The 19,841-nt window shown below is 41.9% G+C and overlaps 1 protein-coding gene across 7 annotated transcripts in view; it reads left to right on the plus strand.

Moving 5' to 3' along the window:
- Positions 1–19,841, plus strand: part of IQSEC1 (IQ motif and Sec7 domain ArfGEF 1) — a 321,903-nt gene that overhangs the window by 63,146 nt on the left and 238,916 nt on the right. For all 7 annotated transcript variants that reach the window (XM_035106280.2, XM_035106281.2, XM_035106282.2 and 4 more), the window contains exon 2: positions 4,061–4,090. In XM_035106280.2, coding sequence (XP_034962171.2) covers positions 4,061–4,090 — 30 coding nt within the window. The remainder of the gene's footprint in view (positions 1–4,060; positions 4,091–19,841) is intronic.

The raw sequence follows: 19,841 nt of genomic DNA on the forward strand, positions 1-19,841 counted from the left end.
AAGACCCTCTTGTCTCTCCTTGCTGTTTTTTGGAAATCTGCATTCAGTTTCCTGTATCTTTCCCTATCTCCCTTGCATTTTGCTTGCCTCCTCTCCTCCGCTATTTGTAAGGCCTCGTTGGACAGCCATTTTGCTTTCTTGCATTTCCTTTTCCTTGGGATGGTTTTCGTTGCTGCCTCCTGTATAATGTTACGAGCCTCCATCCATAGTTCTTCAGGCACTCTGTCCACCAAATCTAAATCCTTAAACCTGTTCCTCACTTCCACTGTGTATTCATAAGGGATTTGATTCAGATTGTATCTTACTGGCCCAGTGGTTTTTCCTACTTTCTTCAGTTTAAGCTGGAATTTTGCTATAAGAAGCTGATGATCTGAGTTACAGTCAGCTCCAGGTCTTGTTTTTACTGACTGTATAGAGCTTCTCCATCTTTGGCTGCAGAGAATATAATCAATCTGATTTCGATGCTGTCCATTTGGTGATATCCATGTGTAGAGTCGTCTCTTGTGTTGTTGGAAGAGAGTGTTTGTGATGACCAGCTTGTTCTCTTGACAGAACTCTATTAGCCTTTGCCCTGCTTCATTTTGAACTCCAAGGCCAAACTTGCCAGTTGTTCCTTTTATCTCTTGATTCCCTACTTTAGCATTCCAGCCCCCTGTAATGAGAAGAACATCCTTCTTTGGTGTCATTTCTAGAAGGTGTTGTAGGTCTTCATAGAATTGGTCAATTTCACTTTCTTCAGCACCGGTAGTTGGTGCATAAACTTGGATTACTGTGATGTTAAAAGGTCTGCCTTGGATTCGTATCGAGATCATTCTGTCATTTTTGAGATTGCATCCCATTACAGCTTTTGCCACTCTTTTGTTGACTATGAGGGCCACTCCATTTCTGCTACAGGATTCTTGCCCACAGTAGTAGATATGATAGTCATCCGAACTGAATTCGCCCATTCCCTTCCATTTTAGTTCACTGATGCCCAGGATGTCGATATTTATTCTTGTCATCTCATTTTTGACCACGTCCAGCTTACCTCCATTCATGGTTCTTACATTCCAGGTTCCTATGCAATATTTTTCTTTACAGCATCGGACTTTCCTTTCGCTTCCAGGCATATCCGCAACTGAGCGTCCTTTCGGCTTTGGCCCAGCCGCTTCATCAGCTCTGAATCTACTCGTACTTGTCCTCCGCTCTTCCTCAGTAGCATGTTGGACGCCTTCCGACCTGAGGGGCTCATCTTCCAGCGTCATAACTTTTATATGCCTGTTGTCTTTGTCCATGGAGTTTTCTTGGCAGGGATACTGGAGTGGCTTGCCAGTTCCTTCTCCAGGTGGATCACGTTTAGTCAAAACTCTCCACTATGACCTGTCCATCTTGGGTGGCCCTGCATGGCATAGCTCATAGCTTCTCTGAGTTATTCAAGCCCCTTCGCCACGACAAGGCATTGATCCATGAAGAGGCACATGCAACATAGGAAGCTCAAAAGCTCTCTTCACATGTACAGAACCTGGTCAGTCTTTTGGGATTCTTCTTGGGATTGCACCCTAGCCATTTAATATCCTTTTATTTTTCTTGATGGAAATACCATCATATCGGCTTTCCCTTGGATTTTATTGTATCCATCACTGTTCATTCAGTGAAGAACACTACTCCAGCTTTGACTTTGTTGGCACTAAATGCATTTGATCATATTTTATTCTACAATGTGTGGAGTTTTTTTAAAAAAACCCATTTAATACTAAAACCTGGAATAGGAAACAAATGTGGATAGTATAATGTGCTGCTAGTATTCTTTGTCTGGAATTGGGGTGTGTGTGTTTTAGCTAAAAGTAAAATAGTTACTTATTGCCTTGACATCTGCTGGGAGGGCGTTCCACAGCGCGGGTTCCACTACCGAGAAGGCCCTCTGTCTGGTTCCCTGCAACTTGGCTTCTCGCAATGAGGGAACAGCCAGAAGGCCCTCGGTGCTGGATCTCAGTGTCCGGGGTGAATGGTGGGGGTGGAGACACTCCTTCAGGTATTCAGGACCAAGGCCGTTTAGGGCTTTAAAGGTCAGTACCAACACTTTGAATTGTGCTCAGAAACGTACTGGAGCCAGTGTAGATCTCTCAGGACTGGTGTTATGTGGTCCCGGTGGCCACTCCCAGTCACTAGTCTAGCTGCCGCATTCTGGATTAATTGCAGTTTCCGGGTCACCTTCAAAGGTAGCCCCACGTAGAGCTCATTGCAGTAGTCCAAGCAGGAGATAACCAGAGCATGCACCACTCTGGCGAGACAGTCTGCGGGCATGTAGGGTCTCAGCCTGCGTACCAGATGGAGCCGCCCTGGACACAGAATTAACCTGTGCCTCCATGGACAGCTGTGAGTCCAAAATGACTCCCAGGCTGCGCACCTGGTCCTTCAGGGGCACAGATACCCCATTCAGGACCAGGGAGTCCTCCAAACATGTCTGCCTCCTGTCCCCCCCCCCAAAAAAATGAAAGGTCAGGAGTTGTGTAAGCATCACATAATAGAGGTCAATGCTATTAAGTGGGCTTCTGGCCACATAATATTCTCTGGACTAGAAGCGGCAAGTATAAATCAGAGACAAACTACACATGATGCTTGGCATATAGTTTACTCCAGCCTGCAAGATTGTTCTTTAATTTGGAGGGCAAGGTATATTGGCACCATGGTGTGCAAGGCAGAGGGAATTTAACCTTTTGCCCTCACTGCAGTCATGGTCAGTATTGAGAGCACAAGTGGCTGGCATTTGTGAAGCTAATTTGTGATGGCAAAGCGTACGCATATCCCCGCACACGCACACACACGCACATATGGATACATTGGCTCTTTCTAAAAAAAAGGGGGGGTGAACATTCCCCCCAGTTGTGATCCTTCTCCCTTGTCCACATCCCTCACTGACTGTGCTCCACAACCCTGCAAGTGTTTTTTGTTTTACTGAAATGTGTTCTTGAACTGCAGTGATTTCCCTTTCTTTTCTGAATGGAGAGGGATGTGTGCAGAAACCTTTAGCTAGATGTAGCCTACTCTGCAAAGGAAGAGTAGCACCTACTGCCTTGCCCGTTTTGTCTCTGGACCTGACAGTTTCTGTTATGTGGTCCCCATAAGGTTCCTCATGTGGTAATTTGACTCTGAAGCTCAGAAGGGTACCCCAGCCCTGTGAAATATTGCATTCCAGCACAAATTGCCACTCATTTGCATTCAGTTGTGTGGATACTGGCAGTCTACACTGCCAGGGGCGTACCCAGGATTAAAAATAGGGGTGCAAGGGGCAGGGCCAAGGCACGGGAGGGGAGGGGCCACAGTGGGAATGTGGGCGGGGCTATGGAGCCCAGGTGAAACTGACTCCGGTCTCACCTAGGTGCCGCGAAGCTTTTTGCAGTCGGAGGCGCCGGGGCTCCGCTGACAGCACGCAGCCAGGGAGCTTGCTCTGGCCCACTGGGCTGCCCCTGGTGCACTATGGCCAGGACCCCGGCGGAGCGCACAGCCGTGGGCGAGAGCGGCGCTGCCAGGAGGGGCTTGTGGGCAGAGGTGGAGGCGGAGCACAGCCCAGCTGAGCGCGAGTTCGGCGTTCGTGCCACGCTCTCTAGTTCCCCACCGCGCTTGGCCTTGCCGGAGGGCATGACGGGGAGCTGGAGGGAGGGCGCGGTGCGGTGGGCGGGAATGACAAACTCGCGCTCTGCCGGGCTGTGCTCCACCTCCGCCTCTGCCCACCGGCAGCCGCGCTCTCGCCCACGGCCCTGCTTCTAGGGGGCAGCTGCCCCCCTGCCCCGCGCTGGGTACGCCCATGTACACTGCATTGGTTTTAATTGGCTATTCATTCAAATGTACATCCCATTCCAACTAGTCTTTCTAGACCACACATTAGACTATTGTTATTTTTCCCTTGCTTGCTACTGTAGTGAAGGTAGCTTCACACCTCTCATTAGTAACAGCTTCAAGGTCAAAACGTACTAGTGAATAAATATCATCAAAATCTGCTAGTGAATAAATATAGTGAGAGACACCAACTTCTGCTGGGGAGTTCAAATTGGTAATCTGATTTTTACAATTTATTTTACAGGTCTGAAGGTGAAAGTTCAAGAAGCATCAGGTATGTATCTGTACAGTGTCTCTTGAACTATTTTATTATTACAAACACATGTGCTGCCTTTTGGCTTGATAGAACCATCATGGATAAAACAATTCATTAAAAAAGCTGTACTTTACAGTATCTAATTTTTTTTTACACTTTAATGCTGTAATTGTAAAATTAGACACCTCTGTTTTCTTAAACATGCCAAAGTTTTCTTTTCTGAAGTTAGGAATAACTAAAATAACATATAACATTGCATGTAAGGAGGTTTTCTGTACTTGAAGGAAGCCAAGATTCTCCAACTTTCTAAGATCTCGTTGGTTTAGGGTCAACATCCACAGACAGGTGTGCTTCACATGCAATTACATGTAAAATTAATTTCTTACAAGATTAGATTAGATTTGAATTGCCTGCTGCCTTAAAAAAACATTAGCTTTTTAGAAAGTATTTTCCAAAATACATATGCTTGAGAGATTTGAATGCTTTCATTTCCAGCTAAAGATATGTGTTGGTGTGTTGCCACAACTGTAAATCTTTGCACGTTTGGCTCTCTTCTAGAGACCACCTTGTTATTTAAACTGTAAGAATTGTCACCTGATACCAACTTGTTTTTCCATGTATCCAGTTAGGTACTTTTGTATCTGCTTCTCCCATATAGATTCTTTTATTTCCAATGAGACTATAATTAGCTCTTTTATTATTGCAGTTTGTGGTAGATGCAGTCTGAACTTGGTTGTTCCAGTATGTGACTTTAGCTATGATTAATTCTTGTTTTGAACCTTTTCACATTTAACAAATCTTACAAATGCTATGTGTTGGCTGGCAATTTCTATATTTTGAATGGTCTCAGGTTTTCTTTCTTTTACTTGAGTTTTAAAACATGCATATACCATTTCCATGGGTTAGTTACATTTTTATATTAAAATTGCTTTGTAAAAGCAATAATCATATGCTTACCTGTTGGGGCAGGTGTGTAGTCTCGGTGAAACATTTATGGTATTAATTTATTTTATATTGGTTTATCATTACTCTAAGAATATTCTGTAGATAGGGTGAATTACTTACCTAGATTATTGGATAAGGAGTAATGGAAACTTATATTAACACAATTTCAGCATTTTTTTTAAAAAAAGTTGATTTAAACATAGTTGGACATTATAAAATATATTAATATATGGACTTTTAATTCATAAAGCATAGCTTTAGGTAAACAAAAACAATTTAATATTTGGTATGCTCTGTGTTCAAACCCATAACCATCATTATGTCAGTCATGCAATGCACTATTTAAACCTAAATGTATGTACCTCTTCATATGCTGTAGCATCTTGGAGCTAAAATAAGTTTATGTGTGTTTTTAAATATAAATGAACTTGTCCAGCCAAAGCTAAGCATCCTTAAATATCACCGATCTCTGTGCTTCAGTTGGTGTGTTTCCGTTCGTTCCACTGAAATGTTCAGTTGGACTTGAATTGTTCAACTGTGGCTGGATTGGTACCTTAAATACTGTATTTAGCTAATCTGGCTAATAATCTATAATGTATATTGAAAACTCTAACCACCAATTTCTAGAAATAACAGCTTTAAACTGTCCTGATGCTTGGCTCTTGACATATATTGTATAGGTCCTTGATATTAAGTGGAAGCTGCTAACTTACCTTCTAACATTACAATTCAGATGACAGGAGGAATCCTTTCTTCTGTACATAGTGCTGTTATCTGTGGAGTCAAAGGGTGTTTCATATGTTTTAGTACATCCTGTTTTACCGCTGTAAATATATATAAATGGTATTCTATGATTCTATGATAAAAGTTATTTCAATCCTTAGTGTCATACTTGCAGATAGATTAAATTAGCAAATTGTCTGAGGCTATGGATGTTTATTCAGAAATGAGCCCAACTAAGTTCCAATCAACATGCTTAAAATGGCAGACTTAGGATATTTTTCTCAATATAGACTTAATAATGCAAACTTCAGGTTGTTTTATACCAGAGAATGTGTTTTCTGTGTTCTGCAACAGATATCCCAATTTAAAATTTATCAGTAAGATCTTTAAAAAGAATTTAAATGTCCATGAGTGTGAGAGGCACATTATTATTTCCATTTCTATATATCACGCAGATACTTAATATTCATAGGCTCTTCTGCTGCATTGTATATTTGCCATCATTCATTGCTTTCCTCTCACAGTCATTATCAGTGTGAGATGGTACTAGGGGTATTTAATAAGTATGCAGTTTAGCAGAGTGATAATTAAGTCACTTATTAAGGGCAAAGATCATGTTGCTGCTTCTGAGCAAAGGCAGGGAAATAGGGAAGGCTTGATTGCAAGCTATTTTATTTAGATTGTGGCTAACGTGATATAAACTCCTCTAAAGGAAGTAGAAAACTAATGGCTCTGAACCAATGTAGAGTAGAAAAGAGATGCAAAGTACTGTAAGAATAGCTTCTATATCAGTTGAATAACTTGTAACACTCTAATTAAAAGGGGAGGAGAAAGAACACCCCACAATTCTTAAGTGTGCCTTCTTTGCGGTTTACTAGCTGCCGAATACCGGTATTAACTAATAAAATAATTACTAGAGTGAAAGTAATAGAGTAAAGATACATTTTCAAATGTTACTACTATGGGCTTTTATTCAGTAATATAAAAGCTATATCTAACCTAGTCCACTATTCTGACATCCAAACACTATAGGTGTCTAATTAAGGATCAAACAAGATATATAAGTCCTAGCTAGGGGAGAACAGCAGCAAGGCTTGGATTGCTCAGGTACACTGGCAGAACCAACCCAGTACTTCCACTGGTGTGCTTGTGAACTTGCCACCACACTACCTTGCATCATCTCAGCAACTGGCAACCCTGCTGTCGAGAGACCAGTGTCGTCCCATGTTGCTGGCTCCTCCTGCCTATGAGAATCCCCTGGGCTGCCAAATTGATGAGGTAGATATACTCATGAGGGACTGATTATGCTACTAGAAAGGTATGCATAGCAACTTCAGTTGAACCTACAAGTCTGCAAGAAATAAGCAGCATGTGAGTCTATCTGCAAGTAATTTGCCAATTTTCCTATGTGTCACAGTGAATCTCCTTCTGAAGAGCCTGTTAAATCATCTGAACAATATCACATACCTGCCACATTCCTTCCTTCTTTACATTGGAATTATGTTTGCCTTCTCCGTGATGAATGTCAAGCTGGCAATTTTCTCATCATAGCTCGTATCTGACTCCTTACATTCTGAGTAGGATAACTCAAAGTACCAGCCCAAATTAATGGACAAGCTGTGGAGGGCAGGGTATATTTTATCATATCAGGCAGACTTGCCCAGGGATTTATAAGGTTTGGAATAAGGTTTTCAATTGATTACAGGAGAGATGTTGGCACGAGATCCACTTATGGCACTGTTGTCCATTATCAATTATGGAGACAAAAAGGAGTTAATGTTTTCCATTTTTATTGGGGTCCATATGGTGGTAGCCTGAAATTCGAAATTTGTAACAGCTAATTGGCTTGGAAGGGTGGTAATCTCAGATTTGGTTGGTGGCATTTATGAAAAAAATAACTTGTCAGCTGAATGAAGAAAGGATTCAAGAAATAAAAAGGTTTTATTTGAAATGGTTTTGTTCTATTAAATATGGGTCTGTCAAAAAACATGATGGGCTTTCTTCATCAAACCATGTGGCTTTATGGAGTGATATTAGAGGCGAATTAAATTATTTTTTCTTCCTCTTTACGCTTGGGTAGTTGATTACTTCTTTGATGTTTTCCTGAATGCTTCGCTTAGTGCTTATTTGTTCATGTGTTATGAACTGTATATTTAAAGCATATTTTGTTAGTTACCTGTTTTGCTCCTATATTTGCTGCAACAAAACATATAGGTATATGTGCTTTGAGTCTATTTTATTTCTTTGCTTGTTTTTCTTTGATATGGAAAGTCTTAATAACCTGTTCTTAATGCCCGTGATAAATTAAATAAATAAATCAAGTAAATAATTTATGCTATACTGTAATAAACTTCAACACAAAGAAAAGATATGAAAGATGTTCCTGGTTTCACTACTAAATTTGGGTTTCTTGGTACCCTAAATTAGTAGCACAGTGGAACCTCGGGTTACGTATTGTCCTCCTTATGAACATTTTGGGTAACGAGCGCCACTAACCCAGAAGTAGGTGTTCCGGGTAGCGAACTTTGCCCCGGGATGCAAGCAGAAGTCACGCGCTGGCTAGAGGCCCCATTAGCGAAAGCGCGCCTCAGGTTAAGAACAGTTTCAGGTTAAGAACCGACCTCCAGAACGAATTAAGTTCATTAACAGAGGTACCACTGTAGTAGTAGTAGTAGTAGTAAAATTGTGTGTGTGTGTGTGTGCATGTGTGTAACTTCTAGTTTTCTTTTGACCTTGAATTTTCAACCATGTTTTTGTTAACATATTTCAGTAGATTAAATACTTGCATGCACACCTGAAAAGATGAGTAGGCATTTTCACTTCTTTAGCATGCGAATCAAGAATGTGAAGGCACCTTCATGCTGCTTGAGAATCTGGTCATTCATGTGTGAAATAAACATCAGTATCGCATAACCGAGATGAGAGTTGAATTTTTGGGGATACTATTATTAGAGAATTCACTTGAGAGCAGGAGATATGCAAGGTCATGCACTTTACGCAAAACATTTATTAATATTAATAACCCTGTAGTGGAAGACTCAAGTTGTCCCCCTAGGTAATTTCACACAGGGCTATCTCAGTAGACATTCGTCAAAATATCTATATCAAAGTGTTAACAAGCTAATGATAAAAAGACGTGCTTTGGTTCCACAGAACTGACCCCGTACAAAATGCTTCGTAAGCAACCATATTTGTACTTTGTAGAACAGAAAGAATGTGAAATGAGAGGTCTTTCAGCTGAATAGATGCTTTATTAAGCATAAAAGCAGTACATACAAAATAGCTTCCAAAAGTATATTCTTATTCTGAACTTTTAAGCATTCAAGTAAATTATACCAGCAATGTTGATTTGTAATTTCTAATATCAGAATGATATCACAATCCAGTTAAGGTGAAATACTTTTAAATCACATGGCTTTCGATGGGAGATTTAAAGGCGATTAGTTTACTTCCACTGTATCATGCTGTGACACACTCCCTCAGTGAAGATGGGAAACGGAGCAACATGAATGAGTCTGGGGCGATTTAACCCTTGCCTCTCCCTGTCAACAACAGCCAAGAATTCAGGGTTCTCTGTATGTGGTGGCGTGTAATATAAACCCACAGCTAGGACTGTTGATAATAGGCTTCATTTGACAACTTGTTCCCTGAACTAGATATTTTTTAAAGCGGGGGCACAATGAAAATGGAAACTATTCTTATTAGCAAGCATTCAAAGAGGGATAAAGCTTGATCATTTTACAAATAAAGGCACAGCACTTATTTCATTTCAGAAACACTTGTTTCAGGTTTAAACAAGAACTTGTAATTCTCCACAATAGAACTGTTTCTATTAAAACAATTGCTTCCTAGAATGGCTATCTGCTTTTTACTCCTGCTATAAAACACCTGTAGCCCCTTTCTACATCCTTTCCCTCCACCTGGGAAAATTAAAGAGGTTTATCCTGCCTGACAAACTCCAAAGTACACCTAGCTACTTCCGTAGCTGGGCCCTGACTGCCAGGTAAATGGTCAGGTTTTCTCCTGCCTGGCTGTTTCCTCCTCCCATGCCATGATTGGCTTAGGGTCTCGAGGATGATAACCCCATAGTCCAGAGGTTTTCAACCTTTTTGAGTCCATGGCTCCCTTGGCCAACTACATTCGTTCTGCTGCTCCCCTGTGGGGAAATACTCTCTGTGCCTCAGAAGCCCAGTTCTATCACCCTTGCCTGGAGAGCCAGCAGCCCCTCACCCATTTTTGAACACCCTGCCTTGTGAAGTGTGCCCTTAGCCTCCTCTCCCCAATCCTTGGGAGTACTCTGGGCAGCCGCCACCATCACTCCTGGTCTCTGAGACACCAACCCCGGTCCAAAGAGAGGTGCCTGGGAAGAGGATGCCCCCACCTTTGTGGCCTGGTGGAGACTGGCCAAAGGTGAATGTGAGGCCAGCACCTTACTGACCTTGGGAGGCAGCAGTGGGCACCACCAGGCCTGCATGGTGGAAAGGATCCCCTTTGACGCTGGACACTCAGCTCCCAGGCAGGCCTTGCACACAGCAAGAATTTTTCAGTGAGAATGATGGAATTTTGCTTCTATGCATTTTGTCCCAATTTAATGCTAAATCCATCGTAACCATTAGAGGCAGTATCTGTCGTAACATTCTGATGCTGTCGAGTGTAGCAACAAAAAACTCAAAACTAGAACTTCATTTTGCCTACGAGAAAATCTGAGGTGAATATGGATAACTAGTGTCATTGAGCCCGTTAAATAAACGGGCACTAGAACATATGTGAGAGGAGCGGCGGGGCCGCGGCCTTCCCTCCCTCTCTGCGCTTAGCCGTGGGGCATGCCGGGAACGCAAGTAAACAAACTCGCTCTCCTGTCGTGCCCCGCAGCTGAGCGCAGAGAGGGAGGGAAGGCCGCGGCCCCGCCGCTCCTCTCACGGGCCAGGGAGGGTTGTGAGGAGGCGGAGGAGGAGGCAGTGGTGGACCAAGATGGTGGCATCGGGCTCCGGGGCGACAGCAGCTGCGGGAGCCGGACCGGGCTCCTCCTCGTCGGGCGGCGGGGGCGTCGTGGGCACGGCGGCGGCAGTCGCATCATCGTCGTCCAAGTGTCTCTGCGTTCCAAGTCCCAACGGCTGTCCATGGGGCACATGCGCAGTAGCGCAATCCCACGAGCACAGGGACTGGATGCAGAGACACTTGGACTTTATTATATAGGATACTGCTTGCATAAGTGAAATTTTGTAAAGTGGGGAGCATCCTCTAAAAAGCCTTTAAATGCCTATTTCCCCTGCTCTTCAGCACTCTCTCCTGCTCTCTCTCCAATCCAGACCAAAATACCTAGAGTTAAAGCTAAGCTTCTGAGGCTGGCTGGAGGATGCGAGGGAAGGCGATGGCTGCTGCTGCTGTTGTGCTACTCCACGTGCCAGCTGTTAGGTGGAGAGGCTGAGCAGCCTAAACAAAATCCTGCTGCAACTTGGGTCTCTTTGGGGCTTCCTCTGCTCTCATTGGCATCCTCTTCAGGCTCTGGGGATGATCTCATTGCGAGTCACAAGGACTCTCCAGCTGTCTCCCACCATTTCCATGTATGAATCTATCTATCTATCTATCTATCTATCTATCTATCTATCTATCTATCTATCTATCATCTATCTATCTATCGTGCTGTGCATATATGTGAATACGCGTAATATATTTTTAATGCTGAGCTAAGAATTTTCTTGTGAACTTTGAGCACAAAATGTAGGGATGAAAGGAGTAGCCGGCTCCCTGGCAATAGGGAGAGATTTGTCATGGAAAAGCTCATTTCCTACATGCCTGGGATGCAAGCAATTTCCACTCCATATGGATTGAAAAATCTACCCTCCCTCCCCATTTTTCTGCCTATAAATTGGGCAGTGAAGCTGGAGATTATTTCAGGGTCACCCTAGATATGTTTGCAAGTTATTCAAATAAAACTTCTCACTGCTTGTATTCTATGAAGAGCTGTGATATATCACTCTCTCCTGTATCCTTACACTAAAAAATAATTATGAAAGCATGTGTCTGAGAAAGTCTATTTACATTTTGTTTTTGCAGAAATATATTCTAAAGCACACAAGACCAAACTCCATTAAATTTTTTATGGGAATGCATAGTGAAAGCAGAGACTTGCCCAGCTCATTAAACACATTTTATTGCTTCAAATAAAACGTGACATATGGAAGTGATTGTGTATAGATCAATTTACCTGTATTCTTTGAACTTTTAAGTTCGTATCTTATAAGAGACTTTCCTTCGGAGAGTATCACCATGTTGGTGGGGAAGGGCTTCAGCTTCCTAGGCAATGCAAAACTGACCACTTCTGAGGCTCTTCCAGAATATGCTGCCACAGCCTGAGATCCTCTAATAGGTCCAGTTACCTTCTAACCACGTGTTTTTATATCTGCCTTCCCCTATTTTTATAACTGACACTTGCTTTAATTTGTTGCAATTATCGAACTACAGTGGTACCTCGGGTTAAGAACATAATTCATTCTGGAGGTCCATTCTTAACCTGAAACTGTTCTCAACCTGAAGCACCACTTTAGCTAATGGGGCCTCCTGCTGCCGCCGCGTCGCCAAAGCATGATTTCTCTTCTCATTCTGAAGCAAAGTTCTTAACCCGAGGTACTATTTCTGGGTTAGTGGAGTCTGTAACCTGAAGCGTCTGTAGCCGGGGTACCACTGTGGTCACTCCCCAGTATTTTACTTTGTTGATGGTCCGTCATCTACACTGAAAAAATTCAATTATCATTTTTATTATTATCCAGGTGATCTTATGATGTTGTTGTTGCCTGGCACAACATACATCTGATCTGTTACAGATCTGTGCTCTTATAGCAGCATATGAATGAATGAGTGAGTGATCATATCGGCACACATGAATGAGTGATCATATTGGCACTTTAAAATGCTGCTTTTCTGTTTAAAAGGCACAGTGCATTCTTCTCCATTACAAGTGCTACATAATATTCCACATTTGTAAGATGTCAATCTTTCAGTGTGGCAACACCAATACTCTTCAGCTCCCTGCCTATGGACATCAGGCAGATGCCTTTACTCTTTTCAGTGTCCGCTAAAAATATTTTTGTTCAATCCCAAACATGTAAAACATTGGTGTATGTTTTAACCTTTATTTCAGTTTATAAAGCATCTTGCTATGTCATGGGAGTTCTTCCAAGCTTAAACCCTGGGAGTCAAATGAGAGTTAATGGGAGGTGAATCCTGCATTTCCCTTGTCCACTTGCAACAAGATCCAGGTGCTTGTAGGAAGCTCTGCTCCCTACCTGCTGTCTCTGCTTCATCACTTTATGAGCCTTCGTCTCTCACTCAGGTGTAGTGGTTAAGAGCAGTAGACTCGTAATCTGGTGAACTGGGTTCCATCCCCGCTCCTCCACATGCAGCTGCTGGGTAACCTTGGGTTAGTCACACTTCTCTGAAGTCTCTCAGCCTCACTCACCTCACAGAGTGTTTGTTGTGGGGGAGGAGGGAAAAGGAGATTGTTAGCCTCTTTGAGACTCCTTCGGGTAGTGATAAAGTGGGATATCAAATCCAAATCCAAACTCTTCTTCTTCTACTCAGTGCCAGCCAAAACACAGGAGCAGTGACAAAATGGGAAGGGAACGGGAGGGGTTTTCCCTCTTTCCACCCGTTTCTTTCTATTAATTCTGTAATTTAATTTAAATAACAAAATAACGTTTCAAAGATCACAAGATGAGAGAATTTAGAGAACTTCAATAACTTAATAATGAATAAATAATGTATTTCATGGTGGTAACAGCGGCTGTTTTGTGAAAGCCGGAAATTGGCTGCTGATATTTAATTGCTCCCTTTTCCTTGTGGAAGGTTCTGGCAGACCAAGAGTTCTCAAACCTGAAAAATTGTTTCCCAACGCTTGGAACTACATTTGTAATGTTTCAAAAGGATGACACTTTTCTCTCTTAGCCACCTAATAAGCCCTAGTAAACAGAGTGGAGTCTTAATAATGAGAAGTCATACCCCTTTCTATTAGACCTTTCTCATTGCAGCACCCTCACTATTGTATTCTTTTTTTTACTAAATGTATTTATATCCTGGCCTCACGCTTCCTCAGCAGCACTCATATGGGCTTACAACAGTTCAGTTTGAGAAGGATTTTCTTTCTTTTAAAACAAACAAATGTCATCAGCCAGAAAATACTCGTCCAGATCAAACACCTTTTAGGATAAGATGTGCTAACCAGGGGTTGAAAAGTCAGTAGAGTGTGGCCACAAGTGGTAAATTTGCCCATCCAAATTCGTGTAAAGACTCTCCCATCCTCAGAGGCCAGCAACTGCTATCGGTACTGCTCTGGCCAGTTTCACTTCTCTAGGGTCTGAGCTATTGCTGAGTCAAAGTATTGCCAATGGTAACCTTCAGGATAAAATGTAAGGGTTGTGTTAAAGTGCCCTCCCACCCCGGGGGCCCTGCAACTGTGTCTTTTTAATTTGCTGCTTCTGTAGTTGATTGCAAAGTGCACCATTCACCCTGGTGAATGCAGCACAGCCTATGGAGATACTGTTTGCCACCGAAAGCTAAACCCACAAGTCAAGGGCAACACATAACATGATGTCACACTGTGATTTTACCCACTGGAGAACCCGACCACCACCCTCCATAGCACAGTGGTAGAATAATTGTTTTGTATTCAAAAGGCTATAGGTTCACTTTTTGGCCTCCTTGGTTAAGTTGATCTGAGATGGTAAGGGTGTAAAACCTCTGCTTGACCTTACAGAACTTCTCCCAGTCAACGTATCTCATTATTTTATATCTACATCTGTATTCTACCTTTCTTCCATGATGTAACTCAACAATTCTGTCCACAGGTTAGCCAGAGAAGTCTTGCACCCTGGCAACTGGCTACATTTAGGACTCAGCTAGATTGGTAGAGAAAAAGTGATTTTATATGCATTGTACATGCGATGTAACATTGTGCCACCAGATGATGCTGTTGAGTCCCATTTTTCTCTACCTGTTTTCCCTGTTTAAATTTACAACGCGTTTAATGTGTCTTGATCCAGCCTTATACTTGCTTTAGTTCAGTGAAACTCCTTTTTCAAACTATTGGCTACAGAGTAAACAGTAGTGGCCTAGATGGATCAATGGTTTAACACAGCATAAATCAACTTAATTCATCTATGTGTCCTCCACCCCCAGTGCACATTATTGGATGCAGCTGGGAGGAGGCAGTGAAATGTCATAGCATTTCTCTAAAGAGATAAACGCAGGAGGAGGGTGGCTTATAAAAGGGGCTCCCATTTTTGGTGTCAGGTGTACATTTGAGTAATAGATATGTCATTTTGATGTAAGCTGTGTGCTGAGGCTAATGCTGTTAAGAGTACTATGAGGCGGTCGTGCAGACAGTAGCTGGAACAAGAGAGAAAACATAGGCTTCCCAGAGGCATCTGCTTGGCCACCTTGGGTACAAGGATGCTCGACCAGATGAGCATTTTGGCCCATCTGATCTACCCCAGTTCTTATATTTTTAAATGTAAATCAATAAATTACTGTGATGCAACAAAAGGCATGTATTTATTCATCCGTGAAATTTAGTTCATTTCTTGTTAATAATTCAGCTGAAAATTTCTACAACACAAATAAGTTGTGAAATAGAAGCAAGCACTTGGGGGAGGGGGGAGGTGCACTACAGTATATCGTATATCTGTGTAGCTTTCCTGCCTGTAGAGTTTTCTCTCTTACAGCAAATTGATATTTCAGGATATGGAAACTGGAAAGGGAAGAGGGAATGAGTTACACTCAATGGTAGATGAATCCCCAAGGTATGCACAAAGGTCTAGAGTTTTGGGGTGGGTGTCTGCTCACCTCCACCCACTTGCAGCTTCTCCCTGCTTTTGCCTTCTCCTCACCCTTCAGTAAGAATATGGCATCCCTCCCTCTTAACTGCTAAGGAAGCACTGGTCTCCTTAATTCCTGTTTCATAGTTCAGTAATGGTATCTATTTTAAAGCCAAAATAGTCTCTGGATTGCTGATATGGAAAGCCTGCTGGTGTAATGATATTTGTGGAAGTGGAGAAATGAGTCTTCAGGAGGAACAGGAGAAATAAAAATGTCTGCCCTATAATGTGACCAAAAGGCATATAGTGACCCTTTTAGCCTGTTATAATAAATATATGAATGAAGGAGAGAGGGCACAATAAAAGGCATATTTTGTGTGGCATATCTTAGAATATATGCTTTCCATTCGTTTGGAGGGATACTTTTGATGTGTGGGTGCTAACACACAAGGAACAAGCCTAGGATTTTCTTTGGAATACAGTCCTAGTTTCTCAGCTGTGTCAACAGAGATGTTCTTCAATGCCTTTCAGCAGCATTTTTTTTCCTTTGTAAACACTGTTGTGGTGCTCACTGGTTATATGGCAGGATTGTAACTTGAGACCAAAGGATGTGTTACCAAAGCAAATCCTTCTGAGTGATGACTATTGATCTACCGCTCAGGAACAGAAAGTTGCTTCAATAATCTCTGTAGAGTTTTCTATCTTTGTACGGTGGGGTGCTTTACTAAGAATGGCTTTTTCATTCTGTGTCCTGAGATCTGGGAATAAAGTGCCAATTACAGCTGTTCAGAATCTGATATAAGGACTTCACCAGCTGTGCTATCCCCAGTTGGATGGCATTTAACAGGTTTACTGAAATTCAATTCAGAGTGTTCATTGGAACAATATCTGCTTCCTCCCCAATTTATTGACCAGGATGAGGAAAACATGTAATGTGGATAAATGTATACATAAATGTTCTAGAACCATACAAAAAAAATATGAAAGCCTTCTTTAGTAATTCTTTGCTTCATTCTGCAGTTCTGCCTAAGGCAAAATTCATGTTCAGTTCAGATGTTTAGCCAGTTTGTTTCCTTTGCTCTCACATGCGTGCACATGTGCTCAGCAAGCAACAGCACTAAATTACTGAAGAAGACTTGTGCTTCTATTAGGAAAATGATTATTTATATATTTGCTAATCATTGTATTGTGAATTAGCATGGAACTTATTTTCTTTTCAAAAAAAATTTTTGTGTGTGTGTGTGTATATAGTGTGCAAGTCCATATGTGCGAGTCCAGCATTTCTAAATGTTGATTCTCCAGCATTGATGCGGATGGGAATCTTTCTTGTAGGAGCCAGACACTGTTATGAGACTTTAATTGATTTCTAGCATATATTTTTTAGCAGGGACCTTTTAATCACATATATACGGTAATAGAATCAACTCACATTGAAGTCAGCTATAGATTTAATATAAAATATTATAAAATACTAAGGATGGTATTCAACTACGTTTTACTCAGATTAGATAATTTTAAATTAATGGGTCTAATTTAGCCATGAATTTCAGGGGAGCCACTCACAAAAGAATTGTGATAATTTGTTCATTGCTCACAGTTTCTGAGTAACAGGCATACATTAACACACAGGTAACACTCCTTATTGTATTGCTCTGTAAGCCAATGTTTCTAATACAGTGGAATCTCGACTTACATATGCCTCGTCTCATGGACATTCCAAGTTGCAACCACGGCAAACCCGAAAGTAAACACCAGGTTTGCCGTGATTTGTGCATGTGCGGAAGCAGCTTCTGCCATCTGCACATGTGCACAAGTGACTGCTGCCATCTACGTGTGCGCACAAGTGTGCTGCCGCCGAATGTGCACATGCACAACGGCGCCTCTACTAGCATCCAGTTTCACCCAGCGGATGGGCCTCTGGAACGGATTATTATCATAAGTAGAGGTTGTACTGTATATGTTTGTAACTAGCTATAACATTTCTATACTTGTTTCTATTGATGTTGTGAGACAGATGCTGCCTGATTCATTCTCGATTAAGTTTTGTTCAGTGCTCCCGTACCTAGCAAGCATGTTGTGTTGCTGTATCAAGTAATCAAAATACATCATTTTGCAGTAAAGTTTATCCACAAAGTACTTTGATTGTCCTCATGTTGCTAGAATCACCATAGTGTGTGTTTCTGCTGTGCGCATAGAGAATTAAAATATACATTTCAGAAACATAGTTTCATTCAGATTGTTATTTCTGCTGGACAAATATACTAGGCATTGGGCCAAAGTCTAAACATACTGTATACAGTGGGCGCTTGGGTTGCGAACGTGATCCGTGTGGGAGGTATGTTTGCAACCCGCAACGTCTACGCATGCGCGGGTCGCAATTCGGCGCTCATGCACAAAGTGTGACTTAGTGTTTGTGCGCATGCGGGAGCGCCGAAACCTGAAAGTAACCCATTTGGGTACTTCCAGGTTCGCGCGGTGCACAACCTGAAGCATCTGTAACCTGAGGTATGACTGTAATATACTAATTTGCCATCTGCTGTAAGCACCATTGAACATAATGATGAGCTTCCAGTACCAAAGCCACCAGAATATTGGGATTTTACTTATGGTGACACCGAATGTGAAAGACTCATATCTGATGAGGAAGCTCAATGTGGAGAACAATATGACAACATTCCCTTATTTAAAGGACCTGGTTCTTCGACTCAACCCCATTTGAGACCTCAGACTGAACTGAATGACCTTTTTGTGATCTTAATCTGTCAATAGCTCAATCAGCACTTTTAGCATCTCAATTACAAGGATGGACACTCCTGCAGCATGGCACAAAAACACCTTCTTTTATGGAATGCTTTTCCCAGGAGGTGACCTTGTAAATCACAAGAATGTGAGCAACCTAATTGAAGCATTGGGACAACATAACCTGGACAATTGATGTTTGTTCATCGATTCCTCCAGACTCAGTTTGAAAGCTGTGTTGCTGCACATCAGCAACCAATACTCTTCTGATCCACTAGCTTATGCTATCCATATGAAGGAATTGCTTGACAACATGCAATTCTTCTAGAAGACATTCAGTGTAATAACTTTGCTTTGCATATCTGTGGTGATGCATCAAATACACAAAATACTGTTGTTTTATTTGTATGTTTGTGGAGCCGTTGACCCTGGGCCAACTCTAGCTTGCTTGTTGATTACTACTGGACGTTAGCAAAGGATGCTCCAGAAGCAAAATATAGACAAAAACATCAGCAGTAAATTAAGTGTGGTCATGATTTAATAAAGACTCCTGTTCACAGATTTTTTTTTTTGCCTTGCTTACTTTAAAAATAAATTATGTAGCACAATAGAGGCGGGTGAAATGCACGTAAGCACAAACACACACACACACAATAGATAGATAGATAGAGTGTGTGTCTTGTAGAAAATAGACTGCTGAAGTTGGAAATGACTTTGAATTTTGTCTGTCACAAACTTTTGTGTTTTTTGTCACATAGCATATTTGGACAAAAGTGAATGAATTGCATCTCAATTTCCTTATAAGATTGTATAGTTCCGCGGGGGGGGGGGCAGTGGTCTTGAGGCCATGAAGAAGTAAGCTGACCCAAGTCAGTTGTTGGATGGAAACATAGACTAAGATCTGGAAATTACTCCCAGCAACGAAGACTTAATTCAGGGTGGGGGAACCTCAGGCCCAAGAATCAAATCTGGCCCTCCATGTCTCTTGATCTAAACCTCGGGACCAACCCCAGGCCCTAGCCCTGCCCTGCCCTTGAATTATGAGAGTGCCTCTTGCTTGTCTGTATGGAGCATGGTGCGTGTGTAGTTGCATGGTTGGAATGTAACCTGTACAAAGGTAAGAGTTGATTCATCCACTTCTATGACTCTTACCCTGCCTACCACTGGCATGCATCTCCAGCATTTTCCCATGAGAAAATGTAACCCTTGGCACCACTGGCTTACGATACAGCAAAAGCACTTTTGAAAATTTGGGTGCTATTTTGGTTTCTAGGTATTCTAACTAGATTTGGCTTTTGGAAACAAAAATCTGAAAGTTAAATATGTTAATCACAAATATGCATAGTATAGAAAAGTCACTGTGACCCAGAACGTCTTAAAAAGAAAAGTAAAAGGGAAACATAGCGGAATCTTCATGTTGTTCACAAAATGGATTTATGCTCTGTAAAATGGGACCCTTAGGGCCTGCCTTGTAAATTAATAGTGATATAATTCACTCTCCGTTGCTAAATATAAATGTGAAGAGAACATGGGGATATTAGCTGCCTGTC

Source organism: Zootoca vivipara, chromosome 2 (assembly GCF_963506605.1).
Source record: "Zootoca vivipara chromosome 2, rZooViv1.1, whole genome shotgun sequence".
NCBI classification, from domain to species: Eukaryota; Metazoa; Chordata; class Lepidosauria; order Squamata; family Lacertidae; genus Zootoca; species Zootoca vivipara.